The 18,779-nt window shown below is 38.1% G+C and overlaps 1 protein-coding gene across 4 annotated transcripts in view; it reads right to left on the bottom strand.

Annotated features, from left to right (window-relative positions):
- Positions 1-18,779, bottom strand: part of PRKD1 (protein kinase D1) — a 290,658-nt gene that overhangs the window by 22,627 nt on the left and 249,252 nt on the right. For all 4 annotated transcript variants that reach the window (XM_087423100.1, XM_087423108.1, XM_087423114.1 and 1 more), the window contains one exon: positions 17,415-17,521. In XM_087423100.1, the coding sequence (XP_087279226.1) occupies positions 17,415-17,521 (107 nt within the window). The remainder of the gene's footprint in view (positions 1-17,414; positions 17,522-18,779) is intronic.

The raw sequence follows: 18,779 nt of genomic DNA, 5'->3' as shown, positions 1-18,779 counted from the left end.
CTGGGGTTAACAGAAACCTTTGATTATTTGACCTTTATTTTTTTTTTTCTGTGCAAAACAACAAAAAATCCTAACATTAAAAAACTATTATATATTCCACTTATATTTCAATGAGAAATAGGAAAGAAAATCATGATGAACAAAACTACCTAAAGAAAAAAATAGGGACTAACTTAAAAGTGCTAACAGCTCAACAGAGAAAAAAAATAAATGCTTTATTTTAGAAAAACAAAATCTCAGTGAGGGATAAAATTGTATGTAAAATGAAATTTTCACAAACTACCTGAAACCTGAAATGGCTCACTCTTCAGACCTCACAGATGGCTGCTGGGTGGTGAGCAGCAGAAGGGGTTGTGGGTGAATCTACGTTCGTCGTCCTCCACGCTACCCATTGGCAGAGAAAGCCTGGCAACAACTGGATATGGAGCCATGCTCTGGTTGGCAGAAGCTCCCACGATGATAACCTGTCTGTCAGGCTGCCCTTCCGCTACCGGGGCAATTTCAGTCTCTGCCTCAGACATCTGATGGGTCTTTTTGATTCTGATGCCTTGGTGTCCAATCATGCAGCATAAAGTGGTCATGCAATAGCAAGTTTCTGAATGTGGTCCCCGCAGATGCCTGCATATCTACCCAATAGCCTTTCACCTCTAAAGGGCTGGAGTCATTGTTCTTGAAACTGTCACGCTGTTAACTGGTCAGATCTGGCTACTTCATATGGACTAGGCCTCCAGAGTTATTCTCTCCTGGTCACAGCTGAAGCACATGGAAAGATGGTGGGATTTACAAAGTTAACACTCTCAACTATTCTTACTTTATCTGTCCTGACCTCCTACAAATAAGGCCAGATAGCTAGTTGGCTTTGATCATTGTGGAAGCACCACCTCCTCAGGGGAAAGACTCTGATTAATGACTGCATATATCTGTTTGACATGCAGTACGGAACACCAGTGAGAGCATGGTTCATACCGGGACCTGCGCCCAGGCTGTCTCATTTCTTTCTCCTTATATCCGCTTCTCTGATAGAGGAGCTACACCAGCTGGGCAGACCACCAGCCTCCGGGTGTCCAGGTGTCTCAGCTGTCCTCTTTTAAATCAATGATCATAGCAGAAGCTCTAAGGATGACATGAGAGCCCTACCTGAGTTGTGATTCTCCTGGGACGAGTCCACTATCAGGTACGCTAAGTGTGCCTTCCTCTTTTGAGAATCTTCTTAACTGATTCTTTTTTCTATTTACTCTAACTTTAAGCACTTAAGCAGTGCTTAAAGCAGTGTGCTGGGGAGTTTGGCTTCCTTAAATTGCCAAGGCCTTGTTGTCTGGGTGGGGAGTAGGAACAATGAAGAGGAAAGCAGCAGACCAATAGAAGCAGGCAGCCAGGCAAGGGGGAGTCCTGTGTGTAGACAGAAGAAAAACTAGAGTGTGAAGGAGATTAAGGTTATGGGAGAGCAACCTCAGGGGCCCAGGGAGGGCAGGGGAGGACAGAGTGATGCTGTAGCAGGTCAGCCTGCTGCTTCTGCTGACCATGTCTTAGGCTGTGAAGGCTAGGGGAGAAGAGGGAGTCAGCAGATGACCAGGAAGCATTCCTACCTAAACTATCTGAATATATATGCAATGTCAGCCCTCATGTACCTCTACCTGTATTCCTTCAAGGATGTGAGTTCTTAGAGGTACTACAGTCCTTCACTCAATATACTCCTTTTTCCTTTTCCCTACTCTACAACATGACTTGAGGGGCCTCTATGCAGAGGGTAGGACTTTAATATGTTTTTATCTAAGTGGTCTATTCCCAGGATGTTCTAGGCCAAAAGTATGGGAGGATTTTGGACTCTATTTCTTCCCCTATTTTGTATGCAGGATGCCACCACAGCATGGCTTGATGAGCAGTGCGTAGGTCTGTGCCCGGGGTCCAAACCTGCAAACCCCGGGCCGCCGAAGTGGAGCATGCGAACTTAACCACTATGCCCACCAGGCTGGCCCCCACAATTTTGATTTTTTATATAAAATATGGAATAGCTTGTCAACATTTTCCTCCCAATGTCTAACATAACAGAATTAATTTAAAAATGGCTTGACGACTGCAACATGAGCTATGGCATGGTAGTATTCTGAAAGAATTTTTGCCAACTTCTCAGGCCTACCTCAGGAATTCGGATAATAAATTTCATGGCAGAATAAGCTACTACAGGACTCTCTGGCCATCTGTTTGTTGCATTTAAGTAATTTAATTTTCAGGAAATGAAACATTTGGTCAAGTACAGGAAAGAATAGTGTCCATTCACACATAACAGATTGATGACATATCCATGGGGCGAATAAGTTGTTTCGAAGTCTGGGAGGAAATGTCATTTGGAGATCGAGACAGAAGTGTTCCTGACTCAAGTTGCCTAAAGAATTCTTATGTAATCAATGGAAACTAGTCACCCAAAGCAAAGGCTTTTATTAAAGTAACAATATTTTATTAAAAAAAAAGAAATAAAGATTGAACTAATTTAAATTTTTAGTTTATGCATACATTCTATTTTACGTTATTTTTCTTGGATTCATATTAAACACTTCATTTGTACTTATACTCTTTAATACTAATAGTTTTGCTATATTGTAAGCTTGGAGTTGAGAATTCATTCCACATATTTAGCTGTGATAAGAAAATGTTGTCATATCTTCCCCTTCTCTCTTCTACCTTTAAGATTATTATACTCAAACACAGGAGATGTGGAAAATAGGAAAATTAGAATCAACATATCTTTTCAACAGGTTATTTAGCAGCAACTCAGCCTTAATATGAAAACTTCTGACTACTTTTCTATCAAACGATTGAATGATTTAGCTCATAATGAAAGAGAAAGAAATAAACTTAAAAGAGATGAATCCAGGATCTGAATTCTAAATGGCACACAGAGCAGAAGGAAGAATATTCCATTGCACAGTGGTGTGTGTGTGTGTGCGGGGGAGTGAGGTGCCTTTCTCAGAGGTATAGTATTATGGTAATGGGGCTTTGTTGATTCTCATTCCTGCCAGTTTGCCAGGGTTGAGAGAAGAGCACACCATCTTACCCATTTTCTAATCACAATCGCTTACAATTTATGCTTCATTTAATGGTCTTAGAAATCACAATCAACCAATGCCTTATGAAGGAGAAATAGCTGTAATTCCCTGATAGATGCTAAAAATGTCATCGTGTAGAGATCAGATGATTATAAAAAGTCTTGTTAAAGATAACACCCAAACTGATATGGTAAGCTCAGCTCTCTCTCCTAAATTCCAGAATCCAACTGTCTTTTGGAAAGGAAAGGTCATTTAAAGGAAACATGTCCAACAATGGAATCGATATCTTTCCATCCAAACTTACTCTTTTAGTGTTTCCTCTCTTGGTAAACGGCCAGCCACCTAGGTCAGAAACCTGAGAGTCATCCTAAATAGTTACTTCCCCTCACTTCCAACAACTAATTGGTGTCTAAATCTAAGAGTCCACCCCCTTCATTTCTCTCACACTGACGCCTCACGTTCATCCTCACCGTTATTGCCTTGGTTTGAGCCTTATCTCTTTCCCAGGGATTTGCCACAGCTGCCTCCCAACTGATCTCCTTGTCTTAAGTCTTGTTCTCCTCCAAACCTTCTTAAAGGGCTGTCACTGTGACCTTCTCAAAGGTGTTTCTGATCACACTATCTTGCTTCAAGTCCATAAGGAATCTCCACCAGCTTCAGAGTGGAGGTATCCCTTTAGCAAGGCACATGGGGCCCTTCACTATCAGCTCCTTTCCCTCACCCCTCAAATATGTCTCCAGCTCTTTTCTTCTTCTCCCACATATCTGCCCTTCTCTCTAGCCAGACTGAACTATCTTCAGAACAAGCCGCGCTCTCTCTTCCCTTTCTATGGATTCATACATACTGTTGTCTCAGCCTGAACCAGGCCATTTCATTGACTCCCGCAGTCTGACTTAGACGTCTCTCTATTCTCATAGTCTTTGGTACAATCCTCTTTCATAACAGTTAACATATTGTATTTAGCTACTGGTGAACCTATATGTCTTACCGGTGAACCTGCAAGACTACAAGCTCTTTAAGGCCTATATTATATCAATTATATTCCCAGTCAATGTAAGCCTAGTGCCTGGTACATGTTAAATGCCCAACACAAGTTTGTAAACTTAACTGAAAAATGAAGAATCCCTTTATCTCCTTACTTTTCAGTACATGAATAATATTCTTTAAGATTTAAATGATTCTGTTGAAGAGATGCCAATACATGTCTGACATATTTAATGACAGTACATTTTGCGTTAAACATGATATATCCCCTCTTCAGAAAAAAATGCAGTCCATGACTCTTTCACTGTGAGTTCACTTGAATCTGCTGATAAGCAAACTCAGGATTCTGATGATGACTAGTATGATCATAAGCAATGATTTTATGATAAATACCAATTATATGGATGTGAATATCAGAGATGCCACCATTGGTATGAGTTGCAAAATGATTTTCTCAAGTTCCAAGGTTATAACAAAGACGTCTCGGTGGTTTCCAGGTACCACTCTTTCAAAATACACAAGTTTTGGCCACTGCTTTTGTAAATATTTCAGCTTATGTAATAGGAAGAAACACATAATTTTCCTACAGTCTAGGTCATTTACATTTATTTTATAGCTAACTGTTACTAAGGAGATACTCCTAGCTTCAGCACGTTCTCCAAGGCCCCTAGGACACAGTCATCAGCAAGAGATAAGCAAGGCAGCAGCAGCAGCTAAAGGTCACAGTCAGGATATTCCTTTTAAATTACCCCTTTCCCTCCGTGCCAACCCTCCCTTACGTGAACTGTGAAAACCTAATTTCCTATGATTTCATTATTGTCCTGAGGATGAGAAATAAGCACTGAAGATGGCCTATTCAGATGGTAATGATCACTGTACTTTAGCCCCTTAGTTAGAAGAGGCCTTCCAACTCCCCTCTCCTTCTCCGTTCCTGATTTAGCCCAGGACAGGAACTGGGACAAGGACAGCCTTGAGGCCTGGGGCATATTTCAGGAGCAGTCTCTGCAGACACTGGCTGAGTCTGACTTCCAGCTCCGCCAGGTCCCAGCGCCTGCCTTCCGCTTCTTCATATGCAAAATGGGATAATAAAATGTGTCTAATCTGGAAACATAACTAGGACTTAATATTTAATAGATACAAAATACTTGGAATCCTGCCTAGAACACAGTAAAAGTTGTTATTGTTATTGGCCAGATTGTCAGTGATTTTTAAAAGATGTGGGTGACACTTCCCTCTTTAGTTTAATAACTGAAAGTTTACACTAAGTGGCAGAAAAGAAAATTTCCTTTTGCCTCTCACCTAACAGAGGCTACAGTAGGTTAAGTACGAACTGCTACAAACTCACAGCTTCTAGTTTGTCCTCCCCCGTCTTTCCCCTTGCTGTGTTTTTGAACTTCAATGCTGGCAGAGGGGCTTCGACTCAGGTCAACCAGATGAAGCTGTGTATTGCAACACATGAGAGCCCTCCTGACCCAGAGAGAGGATGGAGATTGCTGGGTTGCAGCATGTTGAACATGTTCACATTTCATGTTCAGTTGGCAAAAAGGCTACAATTTAAATAGGCTCATACTTCATTAGTTATCTTTTAGGAGGTAGCATTTTTTGAGGAAATTTCATCTATAAAATTTTAGAAACACACATGATATGAACCTAGAACAAAACAGAACTAACATATACCATCAGAGGAATAAACACACACAATATTACTTCAACAACAAAACCAGATATAACAATCCACCCTCCTGTGGACAGGTATCACTGGCTGATATTTAGATCAATGGGGCCACAATCAAATCTAGACCATTCGAGTCTAGGAACTCAGAAATGTTCAGATCATTCCTGGTAAGAACTGTTTGCTCATACCATCCATCAGAACTGGAGTGTGATGTTACTTTTGTTGTGGCAAAAATTAGCACAGATTGACCTTGGTTTAATATAGTTCAAAATTTTGTGGGAGAAATAATAAGTTGAAGCATCTTCATTAACTGCTAACAACAATGCATATGTTGTGCCTGGATATCAAGAAAGGTAGTCAACTTTTAGGTTCTTAGCTTGCAATGCACAATTTACCATTACACTTTTCTCATCTTAAATTTGCTATAACTCCTGGGTATTCTATTAAGTAACACTGACCCAAGAAATTTTTTTTAAAGGACCAATTCGGTATTTGCATAGCAGAAAAATCAACTGATGTGTGACAACAAATGTATAACTTCTGTATTCATGTATATCCATAACACACCTCTCACACTTATCTACACACCTCTAGGTCATTCTGCACTTCACCAATTCTGGAAATGCTTCAATCTATCTTTAGATTCCAGGGTTGCTACAGACATACAATAAATATACTGAGTCCTCTCCTTTCCTTACAGAAGGAGAAGAAGCTAAATGCAGAGGGCAAGAAGGAGTATGCAGAAAACAACACTTAAAAAACCCTCTCATCATCTCTCATGTTGTTTCTAGCCTTTCTTGATTTTTCACCAGATAGAAATCATACACTAATATGTGATATTCTCTACTTATCACCAGGAATCCTTCAGATCAGAGGTATGAATGGGAAATTTTAAAAACAAAATCTAGACGTCCTAAGCCCATCATCTGGACTCTTGCAGTGTGGTTTCACTGGCATCGATGTTTGTATATGGCTGAAGTTGATGCTGTAATTTTGGGGGCAGGGGGAATGATTTCTCTCAAGAGAACTTGGGAAAGACCCTCACACAGCAAGGATCTTGTATGCACCCCAGTACTGATCTCCATAACCCCCAGTCAAGGTCAGAGTTTCAAGTTGAATTTAGAAAAAAGGGTGTAATATTTGAGAACCAGCAACAAAGTCTTCAAAGACAGAAAATTAATAACTGACTAATACCTTTAAAAAAAAATCAATATTAGTAAACATTCCACCTATAAAGTTTGACCCCCTTCCCTCCAGCCATCACTCAGTTTGTGTTTAGGAGAAAGGCAAGAATTAAAAGTATGGCTTGTTAAAATAAGGCAACTGGAATTTGTAGATCAACATGTGTTTATTGTACATAAAAGTTGAAATGGATCAAATATATGGATTTTTTTTATTTGCTATCAAATGCACAGCAATAGAGACACATCTGGAACACTGTTTTACTTCCTGTTAATCTACCTGGCTGGAAACAGGAACACATAAATCCAGTCTCGTCCTGGTGTTAATTTAAAGTGCAATTTTTAACAAATCATATCACTGCAGCCCAATGTTTATATTTAGATGTCAGCATTCCAGAAAGCATAACATTCTATTACAGTGTTCAAAAATCTGTGTAGACACATAATCCTTCTGATGTCTTATATACGTACTAGATGATAGGACCTGGAGTGAGTATATAGGGTCTACTGGACAGGGCTAGAAGACAGATTGTTATGTGCAAAAAGGTCAAATAGTGATATCTTACATTTGTGTAAGGGTTCTGTGGCAAAATGTGTTTAACTGGCATATTCTCAAAATTAAACAAGTTCTTAATTATGGAGCTTCTCAGAATCTTTAATAAATGAAAGACCATGTTCATTTCCAAGACATGGATGACCTGGATAGAGGACACAATATTTTCTAAATTCTCTTAAAGAGGACATCTTAACCTCCAACTCCTTCCACGAAGGACTCAAAAGATTAGTGTTTTTCCAAAAGTATACTGGGAAACATTGATTTAAAAAACACTTTGTATATTATTTAATTTAGTCTCCCCAAAACATTCCTGTGAAGCAAGCATATCAAGTCAGACAAATTCTAATCCATAGTAAGGAAATCAAGGTTAAAAGAGATTTACCAAAAAGCGGAAAAATTTTGACTTGGAACCTGGCTTTTTGACACTAATTTCACTATGACTAACTTATCAAACACAGTATCTATTCGGAAAATTTTCTAAGTTCATTTTCTTTTTCTTATAATAGATCTCCGTTTTCTTTTTTCCCGTATTTTATACATGTATACACATAATCCATGGGCTTTATTTTTTGGAACATTCAGAAGATAACAAGATTACCTCAGAGCTGCAAAACACGTCTTGTCTTTAAGCAACAATCTCATGAAAATTCTTCGTGCGATGAAAATAGAAAGAAATATTTGAAGATATATAATAAACATATTAGATGGAACAACAGAAGTATAAACTAACCTCTCACTACACACTAAAAGAGACAGCACTCAAATTTTGCATATTTTTCTCTAGAGAAAGAAAAATTGATTCCTTCATGATTTAAAAAAAATCACCTATTTGCAAAAATTTTCATTTTCCCACCCACACTTAGCAACGTTATTCTCTGGTTTTCTATCCTGATATCTCTTCTCCACCTACTCCTGAGCCTCTTGTTAGACTAAGAGAACAAAGCCATGTATTTACAAGATATATATATCTAATCTTGCTCCGTGAAGACAAATTACCATGTTTTTTAAACAAAAAGGAATGAAGGTAAGGAGTACTCTATTGTCTTATTGGCCTGTGCTGCAATTCTGCATCCCCTTGGTTCCCTCAGTTGTGGCTACGTCATTTGTTCAACAAACAGCTCCTGAGTGCCTACCAGGGCCCATGCACATGCTAAGGCACGTTCAGCCCCAGCTGAAGCTTTGAGTCAACCATCTTTGTTATGATGAAATTATGTGTCTCTAGGTTCTCTATTTAAGGAATTCAACATCAGTTATTTGAACCTGTTCCTAGAAGCTAGACTTACAACCCAGTGGTGGCAACACTAGTAACATCTAATAAGTATGGAACCTTTACTACATGCCAGGCACTGCTAAGAGTACACAAAATTATCACATTTGATTCTCATAACATCTCTATGAGGTTTTCTAGATAAGGAAACTGAGGCTGAGAGAGCTTAAGTAACTTATTCGAGCTCTTAGGAACTCTTAAATACAAATCTGATACTTGAATCCAGGCAGTCTAACTCCAGAACTTACGCTCCTGAAACACTGTGTTATACACTGCCTTAATTCTTTCCTTGGACTCAAATCCATTTAGGACCGGGGTCCTGCCTGTTCTAACTAGTATGCTTCAGGGGCCATGCTGCTTAAGCCTCCTCACCATGATCTCATGACCCATCAAGGCATGTTGTCTGGATTTCTGAATGCTGCCTGTTGTCAGTTTTCTCACCACAGTGTCCCCTATACCTGTTATGACATTCATCTGGACAAGTGGCCTTGATGATTTGGATTCCTTATCTTCCTGACCGGCCAGACTTCTTCCCTCCAGTTTATTCTATTTTTAAGCCCATGTCTCACCACAGTGTTGTTCTGTGCTACCAAACCCCCTCTTGATCTTGGAGTTCCACTGTCTTTAAAAGTATCACTCTGACATGTTCTCTGATTTCCTTTGCATCCAATGCCCAATTCTTTCCCTTGGGGCTCAGCTTTTGAAACAGCCTGTAACATCTGGAACAATGAGCAGCTATTCTACAAATTCTTTCTCCTCATCAAACACCATAATTTTCTAATTAAAGCCTAAAATTCAATGATTTTTTTTATATGAAAGGTATTATAACAAAGGCCCTGAGAAAGAATTTAAGGAAAAACAGTATGTGATTTAAGACAATTTTGTCAAATGTTAATCAATTACCTGTACTGTCTTTACTACTGTGGTAGGCATTGTAGAAGCTGAAAAAAATAAGGCATTGCTGAGACCTTCAAACTGCTTATAATCTATTACACAAGAAGTAGATGATAAATGTTAAAGTACTACTTTATATTAAGACTAGAAATCATAAATACACAGGAGATATGGAAAGCAGCACAGGACAGTCAGGGAAAATTGGTGGATCTTGAAGATCAATCAAACATGGATGAGCCAAGCAAATCAGAATGGGAATCTGGGCTTGGACTTAAGAGCTGAGCAATGGCCAGAGATGAAAAGTATGACAAGGACAATGACTTGAAGAGAAATGAAAGACTCAGTTGAATAGGAGACACAGGGTCCAGTGAGATCACTTATGGTGCTAAAAGCCAGGAAAAGTAGATAGATTTGATGATATAGGAAAGAGAAAACTACTAAACCAGGGAGGGATAGGATGGAAACCCACCAAAGACTCATCGAGTTGTGGTATGCAGGATGGACCAGGGAAAAGGGTGGGCCGGGAAGATGATAACGTAGGGGGAGAAGGAGGAGGACTCAGCTATCAGGAATACCATCTCTTGCAGTAACCAAGACATGAATTTAAAAGCCTGGTCTAGGCTGGCAGCAATGGAAATGCTAAGGCTGAAGCCAAGGTGACTTTGTAGAAAGAAAAACAGAGGAACGGGGGCATTTTGACTGTCACTACCTGCTGAAAATAGCCCCTAACAAAGTTTTCTTGCCTTTACACTTTCTTCTCTATAATATGTCATCCCCAAATACTCATTTGATCATAATAATTTCTTTTTCAAAACATTTCAATAATTCACAATCGGTCAAGCATAACAAAATCCAATTGACTTGACACAATATCTATGGTTCTCCATGAACTCACACGAAAGCCATTTCCTGGTGAAAGCCATTTCCTGCACACTCTGTCCCACCACACCAGTCTCCTAACTAAGGACGGCATAATCTTCGGGGACAGAAAGATTTTTAAGAGATATGTGAGCAGAGATTTTTAAGAAAATTTGTTTTGTTTACATCTGGATCCCTACTGTCTGGAACATGGTGGACACTCAATAATTATACTTTGAATGAATCATAATAGTCCACCCATAGCCTTCTAATACAGATCTGTCTAAGACTATCCCGGCAGTCTTCAAGTTCTCCATCCCCAAGTTCCCTTTCACAATAATTTTTCTCCCACTTTCCAAAAGAAAGGTATGCTTCTCACACATTCCAAATATTAGTAGGGTGCCTTGCCATGGGGAGGAAAGTCCTCTGGGAGAAAAATACAGGGAAAATTTGAAATACTGTGTTGCTATGAAGTGAATGACCCTAGTAACTTGGAAATCAATTCTTTTGCAACTTAGCTTCTAATTCATGCTTTTACCAAAATTAGAGAAGGATTTAATGGATTTATTAACAGAGAGGATTAAAATGAATTTCTGAAGATAAACCAGTTTTTGTTTTTCTTTTTTTGGCTTACAACTTGGCTCCTACAGTTTAAAAAAAGGAATAAAATTGTTGCTGAACTCTAATTCAAACAATAAGTAATATTCATCCACCAATTTACGAACTAAATTAAAAAATCAATCTCATTAAATAATGTATTTTCAGTAACATTTTATTTTTTGTGTTTAATAAGCATAGATCAAAATTTACAGCCTATTTATCTTGCTGGAAAAAGTTTTTACTAATAATAATTGTAATGATAACTTAATCCAGGAGAATGCTTTAAACATTTAAAGTGTTGTAATCAAGAAATTTTAAAATATATACTTATTTTTATTGTAAACAATTATTAAAAGGGACCAATAAAAGACTTTCAGGTATAAAAACACATTACATGGGAATACAATTCTGTGGGGAAAATGTAATATATTCAAAGAAAACAAGGAATATTGTAAAATATACTATTGTTAAAGAAGTGCCTATTCATGTATTTTTTTAAATGACTGAAAAAGAATCAAATGTCTATGATATTTAGATTCTAAATACATATATTTAAAGGAGTGATATAACAGCTTTATTTTCAAATATCTATATTTTCTATGCAGTACAAAATTAAAACTCTTTAAACTTCTAACAAAAGAGTTCTAGCTGTTAACTTAAAAATACCCAAGTAGTACAAAGTTTAGAATTCTTTTCAAGGACACATGAGGAAAATGTTTGAGAGCCACTCTTCTAGAATGATCTAAAGTTTTCTACTCATTTTTCATATAATATTTATTTTACTAAGATGGCCCCTCAGCCTAATAACCCTTTCTAACATTTCTTCGGTTATCAAAAACCTATGAGTCTTTCAAGATTTCACCAATGCTATATTTCTCTTTGAAGCTCTCCCTGATTCCAATGCCATGGCCTCAGTCATAAGCCATGACATCTTTCATTATGCTTCCACAGATCTCCTGACTTGTAGCTACTTGTACCTGACTGACCAAATAGATGATAACATCTTAAAAGGTTTCATTCGTTCTTATATGGCCCAGAGGCCCAGTAAATTGCTTAGTATAAAGGAAGGAAGTGCTTCACAGCTACTGTTGAACGACTTAATACTTTCATTAATTGAAGGAAAATGGTTCTTGCTTTAGAAACTGGAAGAATGATAGCAAAATAGACAAAGTTAGGGAGGGAGTATCTTGCAGGGAAAGACATTAGGATTAAAGGTTTGGTTTTAGGCTGGCTGGTTTGGGCTAAGGCTGGCCCAGCAAAGTGGAGATGTTCTAAGGTCAGAAATGTGGGACTGAAGGGCCCAGGAAAGAACCAACCTCCAGAGAAAAATTAAGGAAAGATCTGGAAGAGATGACAGATGATTCTTCAAGTGGACGACCTCACTCTGGGACTGTGTTCCAAATCAGCACAAACCATTTAGACGAAGGGAAGGAGAAGTTCAAGAAGACAGTGAGGAGCTAGCAGGGAAGGAGAAATAGGATCTGAGAAGCGCAGGGGTGAAGCAAGGAAAGAGATTTAAAATGGAGTAAGTGATCTACACTGTTGAAGGACTGAGATTAGTCAAGTGGGATAAAGACTAAAAATGAGCCAAAGGGTGATAGTTGGGCAGAAGTAGAAAACAAGGGGATGGCAAAAAAGGGCCTTGCCTTTTTTTTTGAGAAAGGTGTGGAAACCAAGGATGAGAAGGCAGGGAATTTACGAACAAGAATCAAAAGAAGAACAGAGAAGAAACCTCAAGGGCAGCAGCATAAAAGGAAGAGATGGGGCCGCGGCCGAGAGGCAGCCTAGACAAGTCAAGATCACGTTTTGTTGTTGCTGTTGTTTTGTTGTTAAGTTAAGACAGACTGAATGGGAAGAGGGGTGCCTCACAACAGAGAAACCAGAACGACAGGGGTAATTTTACCAGCTAAGTGCAAGGGGATACATTTAATTTATGGCCTGTAAAATTCTTGTGTAATTTTTCTATATTCTGTATTCTATATTTAGTTTTATAATTCCAAAATGCTTTCACACATTGTATCATAAACAGAAACTCTAGTATTGTTCCTTAGATAAATAAAAGTGGTTAAGAGACAGAAAATAAGAGTAAATCAATTAGAATTATATGCATAATAGGTATTATCCTAAAGCTTTTTATGCACTTTGATATTGTAATGTTAGAAAATAAAAATTAATTTTGACTGAACAAGCCTGTGTAGATAAATTAAATTATATTAAATATGTCATACCAATATTACTTACTTTAGATTTTAAGTTTCTAACTTTTCTAAGACATAGTTGCATCTCCTTATAGAGGTCAGTTTTCTGTGATATCTCTAATAATCATAAAACAACTATCTTTTTATTCTTATTTTGTTGACATGAATGGAAAAAAACAATAATTTTAAATTTAGCATGTTTTTTTAAATCAAGATACAACTTTTAAAATATTATAAATAGAATCCCTTGGGAATTTTATGAAATATGTTTAACATCTAATTAATTAACATTCTTCTGAAACATAATGATAATAATAATGAAGTATTTAGAGATAATGAAAACAGAGGTATTCTAAAGGATATAAATAAGGGATAACTATGCCATAAGATTCACACTTGCCTTAATTTTTCATCTATTCAAAAATATCCACAGAGCTTAGTTTTCTAATGACTGAATCAGACCTTGGAAAGCTTTTACCTAGGTTACATAAAGAAGATGAAATGGAAAAAGAAAGGAGAATTCCACTTTTTCACTCATTCCATATTTACACAACTTTGAAGTCTTCTATAAGTTAAGGTGCTTTTTTACAAAAATAGAAACAAATCAATATTTGACCAGAGGACTAACAGAACTGCATGAGGAGAATTTTCTCCCATCAGCCACTTCAGCCCACATGCTCATCAGAAGGAGGAAGGAGATGGGGCAAGACCTGTCAGACTCCAGGTACAACCATAAACTGTGACACCAGCTTTCATAAGCTAGGGACCACAAGGCAGAGGATATCAAATGCTTCTGTAGGTATTACTTTTCCATCCAGAGGGACAGAATTCTGTTTCTCAAGATTAGTAAAAGAAAATCTTCCCCACTATTCAATTGATCTCAATCATGGTACTTTTTCTGAACATACCAGATAGTGAGTCAGGATTCCAACCCCTACTCCCTACCCCAATTACCACTTTGTCTTTTCAGGTCCAAAAAGGTGAGTACTTTCTTTTGATAAGAAATATAAAACAAGGCAATGAGGGCTTTCAAAGAACATACCACATATAATCCTTCTTAACTAACCAACCAATTAACCATTAATAGTAAATGCAGTCTTGACTTTTGCTACCTGATTGGACTATGTATGCCACCTTATGTGACAGGATGGTGTGTTTGTACAATTTTAATTCAACAAATATTCATTCAACAAATATTTGCCGAACATCTAATGTGTGCCAGGAACAATTTCTGGTGTTTAGGATATATTAGTAAACAAAACAATGATATCAGCCCCCTGATGTGTATATTCTAGTCAAGGGGCTGGGGTTAGGGGTAGAGACAGAAACCCACTACAAATATAATAAATGAAATTCTATAATAGGCTAGAAGGTGATAAGTGCTATGGAAAAAAGAAAACACAGATCAGAGTAAGAGGCGTACGGGGGTAGGGATGGGGAGAGGGTTTGAGTGGACTGTGGTTTTAACTAGGGTGTGAGAGTAGTGCTTATATAGTTGGTGTGATATTTGATCAAAGACTCAAAGGAGGTGAGTTTGAACTTCACTGTCTCTGGATAGTGAATTATAATCTTTCCTGAGAGGCTGATAAACCTGACAATGTAAAAAGCGTTCAAACATTTTTTCCATTTGTTTTTAGTTGGGGGACATGATGAGTTTCCTATTTCTGATGAACAATTTTGAAACAATTGGCAACTCTGTGATCAAGTATGAACTCCTGAACCTGGTATCTGCATATAATTAAGCCAAATCTCAATAAGACTCATTGTACAGGTTATGTGATTGAAAATTCAACACGCAAATATTGGCAAACATCTGATTAAAGGCATACCTGAGTGATAACAAGTTACAGACGCACGACAGCAAGGACCTGTGTGTCTTTGTCCCCACTGGATCTATTGGACCTAGAACAGTGCTTAGCTCATGGTATGCACTCAATAAAGACAAACTTGATGAGTGAAGTGAAGAATGGTTGGCGACAGTGGGGATGAGTGATAAGTGATGAGGATTTTGAAATTTCCGGCCATAATAAGAGAGCTGTTCAACCACTTCATATGCTCAAGGAGCAGAATTTGACTTTTAACTTAACCAAACTCTTTTTAGAAAACCACATTATAATGAAAATTTTGCCAAAAGTATGTTTATTGCATCTGAGTTGCTGATTGCATCTAATCTTTTAGAAGAGGAGATGGAAATCAGTTGATGCTCAGGTATATTTTATTTTTCTACCTCACTACAGAGTTAGCAGCTGATAATGTGTTGACAGGCTCAGGAAAGCCCACTAAAGGGCCTATACACAGAAAATTAGACCCTCCTCTGCAATTGCAATAAAATGTAGAAAGACAAAACCATGTTAACCGTGAAACTCTTCGCACATCCTGTAAAAAAGGATAAATGTCTCTGTACGTATGCCAACTCCGGGGGTTGGCACGCTGCAAAGGAGTCTGTCTGCAGGACACCATGTCGGGGTGGAGACTGGGAAAGCCGGGGCCAGTTTTGGGAAGATATCATTTACTAAGTTTTCAAATGTCATTTGCAGTTCAATGTTGCCAAGTTAAGAATTAAAAAAAAATCTTTCTTTGGGGTAACTGATTAGCAAGCGCTAAGCTATGAATCTATGAATTGGCATCTAAGATTGTGGTCATCTTCTTGCCCCTAAAGGCAGAGAACGCTGTGGTGGTTCCTTGTGTTACATTAGTCATCCAAAAGCACAAAAACACCATCTTTAGACATTCTGAGTTCCAGAGAAGTCTATGTTATTTTTCTATGTACAGTAGGCATTATTTTTGGTTGTCTGTACACATGAGCTCCCTTAGGGCAGAAATTGTCTCTCTTCCAACTTTTCATTGTATGAAACTCAATAAATAGCAGTTAAATGAAACAATAAATGAAGAAATGCAATCTGTTTTATTTTGCTAACAATGTTCAAATGAAAATTCAATAAAATTAGGAATTAGAAATTATGATCTGCTTGTGTGACAAGTAGAGAATTATGGTAGTTATATAAAAAACAGGCATTTATCAATGGTCTAAATTGTCTAGACTGGATAGCTAAGTGGACCACATTTAGCAAACAATTGCTCAATTTTCCTTTTGGTCTTCAGAAAAAGTTTTAATGGTTACAAAAATTATACATACCACATAATACCTTTTATAATTTTTTATTTATTTATTTTTTCCCCCAAAGCCCCAGCAGATAGTTGCACGTCATAGCTGCACATCCTTCTAGTTGCTGCACGTGGGACGCGGCCCCAGCATGGCCGGAGAAGCGCGCGTCGGTGCGCGCACGGGATCCGAACCCGGGCCGCCAGCAGCGGAGCGTGCACACCTAACTGCTAAGCCACGGGGCCGGCCCCATACCACATAATACCTTTTGTTAACAACTTCTGGTTTTAACAAGGGACTTTTACTAATGAGAGGAATTAAGTAACATTTTCAGTATTAAATGAAAGGTTTACAGTGAGACACAAAGACGACATTAATAAGGTCAAGATGCTCTGATTCTCAGACATATATTACTCATTTACCTGATAGGCTGAGAGTTACATACTCAATTCATATAAGTATCCAGCATAAAGGAGGAATGTTTATGAAGGTAAGGTCATTTATAATGCAGGAAAACATGGTCTCAGAACGTTCACTGTGAGTAAATGCTGAAACATTACCCATTTAATGAGTATTAATAATATATTAAAAGCCAGAATTAAGTACATAAAAAAAAACAACTACTGGGGCCGGCCCGGTGGCATAGTGGTTAGGTTCGCACACCCCACTTTGGTGGCATGGGGTTCACAGGTTCGGATCCCGGGCGCAGACCGACGCACCGCCTGCCAAGCCATGCTGTGGCAGTGTCCCATATAAAGCAGAGGAAGATGGGCACGGATGTTAGCCAAGGGCTAGTCTTCCTCAGCAAAAAGAGGAGGATTGGCAACGGATGTTAGCTCAGGGCTAATGTTCCTCACACACACAAAAAAAGAATAACTACTGCATAGACACAGGAAGGACACCACCCAGGCGGTACTCTGATGCTTGATCTGCCTTGCCAGTTATTTTACAGTGTTCCTAGGTATCTATGCCACAGATATTTGGATGACTTTTCTGTGTTTTGCAGAAGTGGAGGAGGTATTTTATAGTCCCCAAATGAAAAACAAAGACGTACCTGTAGAATTGCAACCTCATTCCGAAGCTGGCTTTCTTGTTTTGTTGGAAACCTTAATTTGTCAATGATTTTAATAGCTACATCTCTTCCTGTTTTACGATGCTTTCCTTTAAAACAAAAAAGGGAAACATTAGCATAATGTTTTAAATACCATCTATATTAAAGAACACCAGAATTTATGAGGACACTTATAGAAATTATAAAAATGTTTCACTGAATAAATTAACATTTCTAAAGAGCACTGACTTATATCGATAAAGATTTCATTGCTTAGTTCCATTATTCGACATCAAACATGTACTATAAAATTAGTCACAATTTAGAACACAAAGAATTGAGGCATTCAAAGCTATACATAGCAACAGCCTGATATTTTCTCATAAAAGTATATGTTTTAGAAACAGGATATTGAGTTGCTTAATAAAGAACATATTCATACCACCAGCAAAATACTCTCCTTAAGAAAGTATAATTTTAAAGTCCTGATAAACTAATGTAAGCTATAATGGAAAGAATAAAAGTCTTAGCTCAGTCATTTATTAGCTTCACGATCTTGAGCAAGTCACTTAAGCTTTCTGAGTTTTAGGTTCCTCACCTTCAGCGGTAGGTTGTTGTGAGAATTAGATGATATAAGATACGTAAAGTACACACAGTGCCCAGATAACTATACACACTCAAAAATTGTTAGTTATCATCATCGCGACTATTATCATCATTATGGTCACATGATAGGCCCTTTACACACATTCCATCCCATTTAATTCTCACAACAAAACTTTGAGGGAGTCTATACGGCCCTTTGAGCTCTTCTACACTGCTATACGGTAGTAGGAATAGACTATAGTAGCGTTAATTGACTCTGAAAATAAAAAGGAAAGGGAAAAAGGCACCTAATTACTCAAGTTTTTTTTGTCACATAGAAACTAACTTGAAATTCCATTATTTCAACATTTGTTGTAAACTAGCGTTCCTTCCCGTACATCCCGCTCTCACTATTCCTTCTGGATCCTTCAGACGGCTTCCCTTCACTAGCAAATTGTCTTGGTTTTCACGTTCTCTACTTCCTTAACATCACTCTTCACTCTTGGACTCACTGCAATCTCTATTCCAACGTACACATTTTAGTGCAACTACTCTCTTCAAGGTCACAGCTTCTTTTGTCTCTGCTACTCTGTCACTCGAGTACTTGACCGCTCTTCTGAGACTCTTCTCATCTGCCTCATCCCATGCATGCCGAGTCTTAACTTTTCAGTCTTCCTTGTGGAGGCCTCCTCCTAGGCCTGCTCCTTCAGTGTTGGATGTTACAAATTATCTGGCACTTGCTGGTCGCTCTCACCTCACTTCTCACCCCTGCTTCACCCCCCC

This window comes from Ceratotherium simum, chromosome 3, assembly GCF_057802395.1.
Source record: "Ceratotherium simum simum isolate JZ-2026a chromosome 3, ASM5780239v1, whole genome shotgun sequence".
In the NCBI taxonomy this organism is placed as follows: domain Eukaryota; kingdom Metazoa; phylum Chordata; class Mammalia; order Perissodactyla; family Rhinocerotidae; genus Ceratotherium; species Ceratotherium simum.
The sequence above is the reverse complement of the archived record's forward strand: the minus strand, read 5'-3'. Positions and strand labels throughout refer to the sequence as shown.